The 13,113-nt window shown below is 40.7% G+C and overlaps 1 protein-coding gene across 1 annotated transcript in view; it reads left to right on the top strand.

Moving 5' to 3' along the window:
- USP34 (ubiquitin specific peptidase 34) overlaps window positions 1-13,113 on the top strand; it is a 159,522-nt gene that overhangs the window by 108,970 nt on the left and 37,439 nt on the right. Inside the window, exons 44-53 of the mRNA XM_066626313.1 lie at window positions 2,149-2,214; window positions 3,587-3,733; window positions 3,817-3,873; window positions 3,989-4,066; window positions 5,855-5,949; window positions 6,869-7,041; window positions 7,936-8,089; window positions 11,355-11,433; window positions 12,433-12,486; window positions 12,594-12,689. Of these exons, the coding sequence (XP_066482410.1) occupies window positions 2,149-2,214; window positions 3,587-3,733; window positions 3,817-3,873; window positions 3,989-4,066; window positions 5,855-5,949; window positions 6,869-7,041; window positions 7,936-8,089; window positions 11,355-11,433; window positions 12,433-12,486; window positions 12,594-12,689 (999 nt within the window). The remainder of the gene's footprint in view (window positions 1-2,148; window positions 2,215-3,586; window positions 3,734-3,816; window positions 3,874-3,988; window positions 4,067-5,854; window positions 5,950-6,868; window positions 7,042-7,935; window positions 8,090-11,354; window positions 11,434-12,432; window positions 12,487-12,593; window positions 12,690-13,113) is intronic.

Raw genomic sequence — 13,113 nt, 5'->3', positions numbered from 1 at the left:
TAAATGTGTGGAAGGAACGTGGTGGAACATGTAAAAAAATGCAAATCTATTGGAGAATGGTAAGAAATGTAATACAAGAGATTGTTGAATTTATGATATCGCTGAAACCTGAATTATTTTTGCTTACTATTATTTTAGATGTTATAGATAAAGAAAACAATGCGTATTTAGTTATGATTTTAATTGTAGTGAGGATTTTATATGTTAGATACTGGAAGGATTTTAAAATATTAATGAAAGATGAATTAATAGAGAAAACAATGAGGCAATAGACAGGCATTCAGAAATTTTGGATTAATAATGAAAACCGACACAAATTGAACAATGGAAATCTTTTAATGCTTGGTTGAAAAAGAAGTTTTAGAAATAGATGATAGGGCATTTAGATGATTGTATTACATATATATTATATTTGATATGATATAATAGACAAAGGTTGAATGAAAAATGGTAAAGAGGTAAGAGGTAAATTTAGAAGAGGAAATTAAGATATGTAATGATTTATTAGTTGTAGTGATATATGATAATGATATGATTTCCTGCACTCCTTTTGTGTGTGTGTGTGTGTGTGTGTGTGTGTGTGTGTGTGTGTAGTGGTATTATGTTTTTTGTGTTATGTGTGTTTGTTTATATTTGTTTTTTTGGGGGGGAATAGTGTGGTGTGGATAGATTGAAAAGACAAGTCTTTTGGTTGTAGAGAATATTTTTATCTTAGGCTCATTCCTAATGAATCTAGTATATTTAGGACCCTAGAGTTTTAATTTGCTGCAGAGAACATGTAGGTGGCAAACCCCTTAGTTCGTCACCTTAGATTAGATAGAATAGGAAAAAGAAAATCAACAAGCTCACCTCATTTTTCTCCATTTTCTGAACGTGAAATCCAGAATGAAGTCAGGGAGCACAGTCCAAGGGCTTCCTTTCCAAGGAAGCGATTCTTTAGCAATGGCCTTGCATTCCAAGGAGTTCTCAGCTCTGGAATGGAGACACTTAAGGATGTTGAGAACAACCGCATCTGATGCCACATTTTCCCTCCTCCCACCCCAAAAATTCAAAAGGAAGCCTACAAGGAACCAGGGCACCATTATGTTTTAATTATTCTGGAGGAGGGGAGAGCAGGGTCAGTTATGCTGTTAGCTACCTCCCACCCAAAAAGCAAACTAGTATGTGAGCGTACCTCTAATGTGTCAGCAGCTATCCACCCAGTAGGGCAAAGCTGGTACAATATCCAACTTTATTTCTCTTTCTGCCCTGTGGGAAATGCTGTGTATGTTGCTCTGAATTTCCTCACCCAGTGGACTGCAGCTGTGATTGAGATCTTTCCTGTGCAGCAGGGGAAGTAGTATCCCTTCTGTACTATAGGGCAAGGCTGCACCCAAAGGCAACAAGGCAACATCTGCCTTTTTGTGCCCATCAGGGTGAGACCATATCTACCCACCTGGGTGAGGCCAAATCACAAGAAGCAAGAGCAAAGGGCAGGATCCACCATGCAAGTTACATCCAAGTCATGCTTTCATAGTAGTGGCTCACAAGTGCCAGTGGCATCTATAGCAACAAGAGGGAAAGAGTGGAGTTTGAGAGAGCAAGAAACCTTGGATGTTTGAAGCTGAAGGAGCTTGAAGACCAAAGATCACAAGCAGAGGTGTAGTGGGCTGGGAGATAGAGATGGTCAAGGTCATAGAGGGTTTGTAAGTATGGATAAGGAGCTTTTGCTGGTGAACAGAGATAGATGGAGTGGAAAGGATTAATGTGAGTCATTGGAAGATCAGCAAGAAAGTTGCAGTAGTCAGTGATTCTTCTACTTGGATGACAAAATAGGAGAACTTCATGTATTCATACTGACTGTTGTAGACCAAAATACTTGCACTGATGCCCTGAATGTACAGATAGCATGACTTGCTCCAAAGAAACTGCCAGTTTTTCAGTTCATTGATTCATCCCCCTCCACCTTTGGAAAATATTGTAATTTAACAGTTTCATACATTTATGTTTGCCATGTCTGAACCAGCTTTAATTTTGATGTATAATAAAACACTGCAATCATTTTTATTCAATTTTACAGTTAAAAAACATTTATCCCATAAAATACAAAATTCATAAAACGAATAACCTTAATTTTCTTTCCTTTCCCATTCTTATATTTTTCTTAAGTACTCTGAGGATATGAAGCACAAGACCACCCTCTTAGAACTTCAGAAAATGTTTACACATTTAATGGTAAGTTTGGGAAAAACTCTTTAGAAAGTAAGTGATTATAGTAACTGTTTATGTATATAGCTACATAATGACAGCCTAGTAGTCTAAATGCTCTGTGGTTCAGTGCTGATACACTGGATTACAGACTAGAGATGCTAGACTTTGAGTGCCTGTGCAAGTGGACATGTTGCCCCTCTTCTCTAATCCTGGGAGCGCCTCACCTACCCAGTACTGTGTTACCTCCTGTAATACTGTGGATATGTTCCTGGAAAACAGAGTGCTATGTGTAACAGCATTATAGGAGGTAATTATAACACTGTTCTGATGTAGATGTGTTCATAGTACTATACTCACCAGTGCATTAGGTTGGAGCCTGCTATGTAATTCACCACCTGTTACCTGTTACCACTGTCACTCCTCCTACATAGCAGTAGTGGCTGATGATAGGAGCTACATTTAAGAGGAGGAGTTGTGACTTCTCTTTGAGAACTGTAGGATACTTTTGAAGAAGCCATCTAGGGCAGATGCCTTGTCTGCTATTTCCTCTCCCAAAACATTTCTTGAGAGCTAGCAATTGGTCCCGTGCTAACCAGAAAACATAGTTCTTACTGTCGCAGCAGAAGCCAGAATATACAGCTTCCATTGGCTGAAATCACAGTGAGCGCAGCTGTAGTTTTCTCTGCCCCCAACTTTTGAATGGTTTTGTTGGATAGGGAGTCATTTAATTATTTGAGCGATTTTGTTTGTAAACCACTTTGTGGACATTTTTGTTGAAAAGAAGTATATAAATGCTGGTAATGATAATGCTGTAAAAATTGCACTTGCAACAAAGAGTGCTATAATGAAATTGTATAAGGATGCATGTCTATACTGGGGCAAAAGTAGCCAGTACCTCCGCTCTGTCATCACTAATTAAGGCCAGTTGGGTAAAACTAAAATGTGGAAAGGGAAGAGCATCTAGTGTGAGTAGTATTGTCTCCATAACCCCAGCAGATTTGTTTGAATTCAGTATAGGAAAGTTCTGCTGGGGGAAGGGAAAGCTGGCCATTTCTTAAAACGAACTTGATGAGTGGATGGTATGGCAATTCAGATAGTTTAGGGACAGAAGCCCCTTCTCTTTTTCGAAACTTTGTAAAAACAACCTGCAAGACTCTCCAAAGCATCCTTTGTGAGATATTAAAAGTCAATGTCTCCCGGATACTACAAGGGTCCCTTCCACTTTCAGCTTTAGTGTATGTTCAATACAGTGATACTCCTTTCGTAGTCAATAAATATAGCCTGAAATAATTCTCTTTTTTATGAGTGTGCTTTTCTAGACAATTGTATATTCTTGGTATGCTTTAATAGTGAATGACTCTGTTTGATTTTGTCTGCCTATCTCTGTTAAATAAAGGAAAGTGAATGCAAAGCATACAATCCAAGGCCATTCTGCAAAACCTATACCATGGATAAACAGCCACTCAATACTGGTGAACAAAAAGACATGACGGAATTCTTTACAGATCTAATAACAAAAATTGAAGAAATGTCTCCAGAATTGGTACTTATTTTATTTTAAGCATGCTGTAAAAATAGATTTTGGACTTTTCTTCTTTATATTGACTAAAATAAATTTATCCACAGAAGAATACAGTGAAAAGCTTGTTTGGAGGTGTTATCACAAATAACGTTGTTTCGTTGGTGAGTCAACACTCTCTCTGTTAATCCCCCCCCCCCAAAGATAGCCGGTTTCTTTTAAAGGTAGTCAGATCACATTCACTTTGTATCCTTCTGTTTCTTGCTGTTGCCATTTAAGGACTGTGAGCATGTCAGTCAGACTGCTGAAGAGTTCTACACAGTGCGATGTCAGGTAGCAGACATGAAGAATATTTATGTAAGTATTACCATGGCAGCAGTCATAGAATCGCTGCCCTTCTTTCTAAATACTTATAGACAGACTGCTTAATGACTTGCTCCAGCCCCTTTCTAGCTATCTATATCATACTGACCATAATTGCCCAGATCTTCTTTTCCCCCCTCTCTTTTAAGATAGGGGCCACCTTCTCTTGTATCCAGTCTCCTGGCACTCTGGTTCTCAAAGACTAGAGACAGACCAAGATAACATTTGCCAGTTCTTTAAGCACCCTGGGATGCAGCTCATCTGGCCCCAAAGACTGAATTATCCTGAACCACATCGTTGCCTGTCTTGTAACCCTTAGAACAAAGGGAACCAGAGTACCAGGAGACCTGAAACATGGCCCCTATCTTAAAAGAGAGGGGGGAAAAGAACTTATGGGCAATTACTGAATTGTCAGCTTGCCAGACAAACTTTATTTCCTTCTACAATAGTAGATAAATCTCTTGCCTGAAGACATTCATCCCAGAAGCATAGACCATGGTCAGTGAAACCAAGCCAAAACCATTCATTCATTAATTTCTAGTATTCTTCATTCACTTTGCACGCCACAACCTCTGGAAATGTTGATTAAAATGAATGTGGTAAAGTGGTACAGCTGTTGTCAACTTAAATCCATATCTAATTTTATGGACTCTCACAAGGTACAAGCCCAATTTCAGACTGAAAGACATGATTGCATATACAGGTCCATTTATCTGTGAGTTCAGAACCTGCAGATTTGACTCAGTGCTGATGGCTATGGGCAGCTGTGTTGAGTCACTTAAAAAAAACTGGTCCCTTTAAAAACAGTTGAAGACAGTTTCTTTACCTTAGTGCGGTAAAGCTTTCTTTACCTTAGTGCAGCAACTGGAAGGCTGCAGGGCAGTCTACAGGTTCCCTGAAGCTATTTCCGGGTTGTGCCAAGGTTCTGTCCCTTGGCCCTGCATTGCACCAAAATGCATTACGGAAGTGTTTCCCTTCAGTTTGCTGTGCTAAAGAAGCTTTTTTCTTTTTTAAAAACATATTCAACATTTTTTAAAAAACATCTTCAGCATCTTAAACAGTTTCAAATTGTGATTTATTTTAACAGTTGTTTGCATCTGTGTGGGTACCTGGAACAGATCCCCATGGATAACAAGGGCAGACTGTTTTACAAATGAGTACATGTGTGTGCCACTTTGAGACTTTCTTGCTTACACCGGGATCGCATACCTCTACACACCCCAATCCTCCAAAACTGAAGGGAGCTCCCCTCCGGAGGGTCGTCTGAGCCTCCCAAAGGCAGCGTACACCCACACGCTGCCTCTGCAAGGCCCAGACTGAGGGAAATAGCGTGTCTTGTGCAATTTCTGGTTTAGTCTGTAAAACTGGAAGTCGCTTGAGAGATGCAATTTCCCTCAGTCTGAGCTCTGCAGAGGCAGTGTGCAAATACAGGCTGCTTCTGGGAAGCTCAGGTGACCCTCTGGAAGGGAGGGGAGTGGAGCATCCCCTTCCCTGCGGAGGGTCCAGATTGCATCAAGCACTGCTTGATGACGCAGATTGTGGTCCTGATCCCTGTCGTTAAGTGGTGCACGACTTTATTAGTGTGAGACCCAGAGTTCACATAGCTGGCCTTGTGTCTTTTCTCCTGTTGAAATTGCACATTCTTCTTTAAAGTAATCATTTGGGCTTTTTTGTAATGTTTCTGTTTTCTTGTGTTAAACCTGTTTATCGTAATAAAGTGTGAATGAGTTGTTATGGTAGCTTTAGAAGATTTAAACAATCCTCTTTTTCCTCATGTGGTAGGAATCCCTTGATGAAGTTACTATTAAAGATACCCTGGAAGGTGACAACATGTATACTTGTTCTCACTGTGGAAAGAAAGTACGGGCTGAAAAAAGGTATCATTTGGAAGAAAACATCTGCTGGTTTTTTGACTTCTGTAAAAAAAAATTGTTTTTAAATAAGGAAACTTGTTGAGTATCCATGCACACAGTAACAAAAGCATGTTTCAGACAAAGTCTGCAGTGAAAGAGGGGAGGAGTTGGCAAAGAAGGAGAAAGAGCAGAGGAGGGAAGAGTTGGGAATAAAGGCAATCACAGTGTTTGGTACAGTTTTTAAATTACCCATTGTATTGTGTTTTATTGCTTGGCTATGAATTCCACATGAACAGGCTGTTCACATGTCTTGTGTCCTGGAGCTGTTGTTTAAATGTAGCCTGTTCATAAGTGAAGAGTGTGGCTAACTCCTCATCCCACTGAGTGGCTGGATGTTGTATCCTTCCAATTCTTCAAAATGAGATGTATGGAGAATACATTTTTCTTGTTTTGGAGTTATGTTTTCTATATCTGGCGCACTCCTGGAGCAGTTTCATAGTGGAGAGTGTGAAAGAGGACTTAAGTACCAGATTGATATAGGTCTGAATATCAAACCAGAAGGCTGTCACTAGTGGACCACCCCCATATTATGTACATCAGGATGCTAGGGGGCTGCTGTCTTCTCCAGCAGTGTGTCGTGTCCTTTTTATGTATTCATTTTTTCCCCAGTTGCAAGGCTTTTTGTGATTAACATCTTACTAAGTTTCCTTTAATAATACAGTTGTGAAAATGAGTACAAGTGGTTTAAACCAAATGTAGATGCCAGGATCAAACCTACTTATGCTGTAATTGAACAGTACCTGTGAGGTGCTTTGGGTGTCCCCTCATGGGGAGAAAGATGAGATAAAAAGCAATTAAATAATAAATACCTTTCAATACTTTGAAAAGAATGCGAGTTCTTTTATGAAGGCACTCTAAATAGAAATATTTGTTTTGACTTTAGGGCATGTTTTAAAAAATTGCCTCGTATCTTAAGCTTCAATACAATGAGATACACTTTTAATATGGTCACTATGATGAAGGAGAAGGTCAACACACACTTTTCGTTTCCCTTACGTCTGGATATGACACCTTACACCGAAGACTTTCTCATGGGAAAGAATGACAGGAAAGAAGGTATTTGATTTAATTTTGTCTTCAGACAAAATAGTTTCATTTGGGGCAAATCTTCTTGACACTTGGTAGATCTTTTTTGGCTAACATAGCTTCTGCCTTCCTGAATGTTCCTGTCTGTAAATACTGTATTGGCAACCTTCAGTCTCGAAAGACTATGGTATCGCGCTCTGAAAGGTGGTTCTGGCACAGCGTCTAGTGTGGCTGAAAAGGCCAATCCGGGAGTGACAATCCCTTCCACACCGGGAGCAAGTGCAGTCTGTCCCTGGTCTGTCTCCCTGGCTATGGGCCTTCCTTCTTTGCCTCTTAGCCTCAGTCTGTTGCCAAAGTGTCTCTTCAAACTGGGAAAGGCCATGCTGCACAGCCTGCCTCCAAGCGGGCCGCTCAGAGGCCAGGGTTTCCCACTTGTTGAGGTCCATCCCTAAGGCCTTCAGATCCCTCTTGCAGATGTCCTTGTATCGCATAAATACTGGAGAAAATACTGTAAATACTGGAGAAAAGCATTATGGGTACATGCTGTTCTCCCAACAATTAGTAACTAGTAACAGCTTTAGGTCCCCCTGAAGAATAAATGTATGTATTTTTTGTATAGAAGGTGCTGACTCTATACATCCCTTTTATAGAAGGTATGATATGGTTCCCAATATCCTTTCCTTATTCTCCTGCCTATACTGTGTTATGCATGGGAACAATTTGTTGCTGATTCCTCCTCCCTATGGAGAGCCCTCTGAGAGAGGCTGTGCATACATAATGTCACATGTGGAGAAGGAACTGGATAGAGCTGGTTGCTGTCTTTTAGGGTACTGATAGTTATAAATATTTCCCATGCCTCTTCTTAAAATTTGTTTTAAATATCAAAAGGTTGGAATTGCTAAATGTTGTAATAAATTATTTAAGGTTTCAAGGATGATGGAGACAATTCCAAAGAGACCAAGAGTTATGAATATGATTTGATAGGCGTAACAGTTCATACAGGAACAGCAGATGGAGGACACTACTACAGTTTTATCCGAGATATTGTTAACCCTCATGCTTACAAAAACAACAAGTGGTGAGTATTGACTTTAAAAAAATGTTTTTCCAATTAGGGGCATGCTGGCTCCCCAGTTAAATTTGACTACTCCGGCACTTTTGCATAGGTGGAGTATGTCCTTTGTGGTGCTTTTATGCAGGTGTGATAGCACTGGACCATTTAGAGCCAAATATTTTGAGGTATGCATGTTCTGATTTCTGTACAGATCTCAGATCAGATCAGACCTATATCAGAACTAGTACATTATCTAGACTAGAAACTTGGTGTATGTTATATACCTGTGACATAGGCTACAGGTCTTCTCTCTTTCTAAACATGTTCTTAGTTGCAGTTTTTTTCTTTGTCTCCTGTGTCCGAATGCACAAGTACCTCTGTGAGTGCTGGGACTAAACACACAGTCATCCGTTTCTTCACAGGCATCAAGATACAGGTCCAGCCTATTTATACACGGATTTTTTATACACGGATTTGACTCAACACGAATGGCCCCTGCAAATGAGAAGGAGTGTGCTGATCCCTGGAGAAGGGGAAAAATGCATCCCTTTTAAAATCAGTTTTAAAAACTGAACAGTCCTTTAACAATAGCCTCCATAATGAGAGAGAGAGAGAGAGAGAGGGCAGCTAGCTGACAATCCATCAATCCTTCTCTTTCCAGGCGACTCTTCCCTTCCCTCTGAGCATGTGAAAGAAAGGTGGTCACTTTGCATTGGTGAAGGGAGGGGCTGAGTGATGGGAAAGGTGCTTGGAGGAGTACTGGTTGATGGATTGTCTTCTTAATGACTCTTACCTTACATCACAAAGGTTAGCAAGGCTGTTTTTAAATCACCAGAGCAAAGAAATTTTGTTTTTTATATTGATTTGCTATAGTCCATTTTTTGCCATCCAGGTGAGTGCTTGGAATGGAATCCACACAAATAATGAGGCTCAACCTGTATTACCTTTCCAGTTAATACCTTTTCACCCTTCTAGTGGTGGGAAACTGTAACCTTGATGTCTGGACCTCCCCTCAGCTGTGGATGGGTCAATGAACTTGAACAATAGACAGGTGTTAACAAAACCAAGAGAAGTGCTGGTGTGTTCTATCTGGCCCTTTGTTCTAACAATCAAGTGCCAACCCTTTTAGTGTACCCAGTGCACACCAGAGGTTAAGCCTTTCTAGTAGCTATCCAGGTTACAGTGGTCATAATGGGGAACTGGACTAACATTCCTAGTCTTGGTTAACATTCCTAGTCTTCCTAGTAAATGGAAGTCTTGCCCTAATGAGGAGAATAAAAAGGAACATAAACTGTGGCAAAAGAAATGTAAGAAGGTGATACGGGAGGCCAAGCGAGACTATGAGGAACGCATGGCCAGCAACATTAAGGGGAATAATAAAAGCTTCTTCAAATATGTTAGAAGCAGGAAACCCGCCAGAGAAGCGGTTGGCCCTCTGGATGGTGAGGGAGGGAAAGGGGAGATAAAAGGAGAGATGGCAGAGAAATTAAATGAGTTCTTTGCATCTGTCTTCACGGCAGAAGACCTCGGGCACATACCGCTGCCCGAACGGCCCCTCCTGACCGAGGAGTTAAGTCAGATAGAGGTTAAAAGAGAAGATGTTTCAGACCTCATTGATAACTTAAAGATCAATAAGTCACCGGGCCCTGATGGCATCCACCCAAGGGTTATTAAGGAATTGAAGAATGAAGTTGCAGATCTCTTGACTAAGATATGCAACTTGTCCCTCAAAACGGCCATGGTGCCAGAAGATTGGAGGATAGCAAATGTCACGCCTATTTTTAAAAAGGGAAAGAGGGGGGACCCGGGAAACTATAGCCGGTCAGCCTAACATCCATACCGGGTAAGATGGTGGAATGCCTCATCAAAGATAGGATCTCAAAACACATAGACGAACAGGCCTTGCTGAGGGAGAGTCAGCATGGCTTCTGTAAGGGTAAGTCTTGCCTCACGAACCTTATAGAATTCTTTGAAAAGGTCAACAGGCATGTGGATGCGGGAGAACCCGTGGACATTATATATCTGGACTTTCAGAAGGCATTTGACACGGTCCCTCACCAAAGACTATGCTTGGGATCATTAGGAAGGGTATTGAGAACAAAACGGCTAGTATTATAATGCCATTGTACAAATCTATGATAAGGCCACACCTGGAGTATTGTGTCCAGTTCTGGTTGCCGCATCTCAAAAAAGACATAGTGGAAATGGAAAAGGTGCAAAAGAGAGCGACTAAGATGATAACTGGGCTGGGGCACCTTCCTTATGAGGAAAGGCTACGGCGTTTGGGCCTCTTCAGCCTAGAAAAGAGACGCTTGAGGGGGGACATGATTGAGACATACAAAATTATGCAGGGAATGGACAGAGTGGATAGGGAGATGCTCTTTACACTCTCACATAATACCAGAACCAGGGGACATCCACTAAAATTGAGTGTTGGGCGGGTTAGGACAGACAAAAGAAAATATTTCTTTACTCAGCGTGTGGTCGGTCTGTGGAACTCCTTGCCACAGGATGTGGTGCTGGCGTCTAGCCTTTAGACGCCTTTAAAAGGGGATTGGACAAGTTTCTGGAGGAAAAATCCATTATGGGGTACAAGCCATGATGTGTATGCGCAACCTCCTGATTTTAGAAATGGGTTATGTCAGAATGCCAGATGCAGGGGAGGGCACCAGGATGAGGTCTCTTGTTATCTGGTGTGCTCCCTGGGGCATTTGGTGGGCCGCTGTGAGATACAGGAAGCTGGACTAGATGGGCCTATGGCCTGATCCAGTGGGGCTGTTCTTATGTTCTTATGTTCTAGTAGGATGAAGGGCTCCTGTTCACTGCAGCACATTGTTGCCCATTTGGACGTCAGGGCAATTTAATGTTAGTGGAAGGGGAGGAAGTGGAAGAAAGAACCTGCACAGGAAGAAGGAGCATGTAACCACAAGGAGGCCTTCAGTTAATTCAGTTCACATCTGTATTGAACTGTAGTCTCTTTTGAATACCTCTTTATGAATGAACCCATTGTATGTTTTCAAATGTATCAGCTTTATTTAATTAGGGTGATTTTTGTCTGACCTTCATAGCATTTGGGTAAAAAATTTTATTATAATATGTAACATTATTAAGTAGATACAAAAATATTTGGATTGCTCCTGTAGTTCTTTCTTGTGATATCATAGCAAGGTCAAGAATTATGCTGTGTTGCATTCATAATATTTCCAATGAAATGAAAATAAATTGGTCTGTGGTAGATCAGTTCTAGGAAAGGCAAATGATATTTGAGTGCAATGTTCTGTCTTTTTAGGTATCTTTTCAATGATGCTGAAGTAAAACCATTTGATTCTGCTCAGTTGGCCTCTGAATGTTTTGGTGGAGAAATGACAGTGAGTTATAATTGGTATTTCTTTATACTTGTTCTAGAAAGGTAGCCCACCTTTTGTGTATGGAATCTTATTCAGCATAGAATGGGAATTTAATTAACGATAGAAAATGGATGCTTTTGAAAATAATTGTCTTGCTCATCTATATAGCACAATCCTTCTGCATCAGTTTGTACAGGTTAAATGTGATTGTACACAGTGCCAGTTGTAGGTCTTGCACCATGGTGGACCACCAGTCTTGCAACCTGCAAAAAATGTGATTCCTTAAGCCCCTTTTCCAAATGATATTAGAACTGTGGGAGCTAGTTCAAAATTGTGAGGTTGTTGCCTGTGGCCAACTTCGTGCAACTAACTAAATTAGATATTTAGATCTAATAAGTGCACTCAGTCATGCTTATCAGTCTCATCATTTCATGCATTTTTATAAGGATTGACGTCAGGTACCTGCTGAGGTACACACTTCAGCAGGGGACTGTTGTCAACCCCTGTGGCCTCCTGGCTCTGCTGCTGCTGTCATCACTGCCACTGGCTGTTTACCGACTTCCTCAGAAGGCATGAGGAATGATAGATGAAAGAGCAGCAGCCTCCAATAGCTTTTGATTCTGGGAGACTGTGGATGAACCCAGGCAAAAAGACCAAGTAAATGGCTAAAAGTGAAGATGAGGTAGGCATGTTACTCAAGAGTCCCCTAAAACCTGAAGCTGGTACTAATTCATATTGTAATGTAAACTCTGGCATATTTCCACATTATTGTTGGAGCAGCTCATCACAAAATTGCTGTGGAGTCTGTTCTTGCTAATTGATGCAATACTGAATTACCACACCAGTGACCAGAGTTACAGCAGATGCAGCCTGAAAATCAAACATGAACCTACACAAGAGTTTAACTCCGTTCTGATTAGTGGGCTCAGAATTGGTCCTTGCACATTTATTATGTAATGCAAGAAGCAGTAATAGTATAAACAATACTGAATCCTTTTATATTTTTCTTCTCTTTCGCAGACAAAGACCTATGATTCTGTCACTGATAAATTTATGGATTTCTCCTTTGAAAAGGTACTTTTTGTTCTTGAAGTCACAGAACAAATCTTTTTTCTCCTCTCATTACTGCAAAATAACATTTTCTTTCTTTGGGGTGGGGCTCTTTTTTCTTTCTTTTAAAGACACACAGTGCATATATGCTCTTTTATAAGCGGATGGAGCCAGAAGAGGAAAATGGCAGAGACTACAAGTTTGATGTTTCTTCCGAGTTGCTTGAGGTATGAATGTGTGTGCAAGTACTGACACAGACTTTAAAAGGTTCACATTATCTCCATAATTAGATCTTCTCCAAACAAATTGTACTTACCAGTTCCAAAGCTTTGTAAAACAGAGAATTACTCCAGGCTTCTTACAGTTGAGGCTGTCATACTGCATACAGCAAACCAGCCATGTAGTTTGGTTGGCAACCTTCAAGCCCTCCAAATCTGTGTGAAGCAGTTTTTTAACTTTCCTGCACAGGTCCTGAAGAATGGTGAACCAACAGGCCGCAACACACTGCTGGCTGATTGGTTGCATATGGCCCAGAAAGCATGTGTTAGCTTGTTGTTGTAGTACCGTGAAATCAGATAGATACCATGGCATTGCTATTGTGATAGAAAATTGGTGGAAAGATTTAATGTGTGTATGGTTTGTATTTGTTTT

The sequence above is a fragment of the Tiliqua scincoides genome, chromosome 1 (assembly GCF_035046505.1).
Source record: "Tiliqua scincoides isolate rTilSci1 chromosome 1, rTilSci1.hap2, whole genome shotgun sequence".
In the NCBI taxonomy this organism is placed as follows: Eukaryota; Metazoa; Chordata; class Lepidosauria; order Squamata; family Scincidae; genus Tiliqua; species Tiliqua scincoides.
Note: the sequence above shows the minus strand (reverse complement) of the source record. Positions and strands in the feature narration are given on the sequence as shown.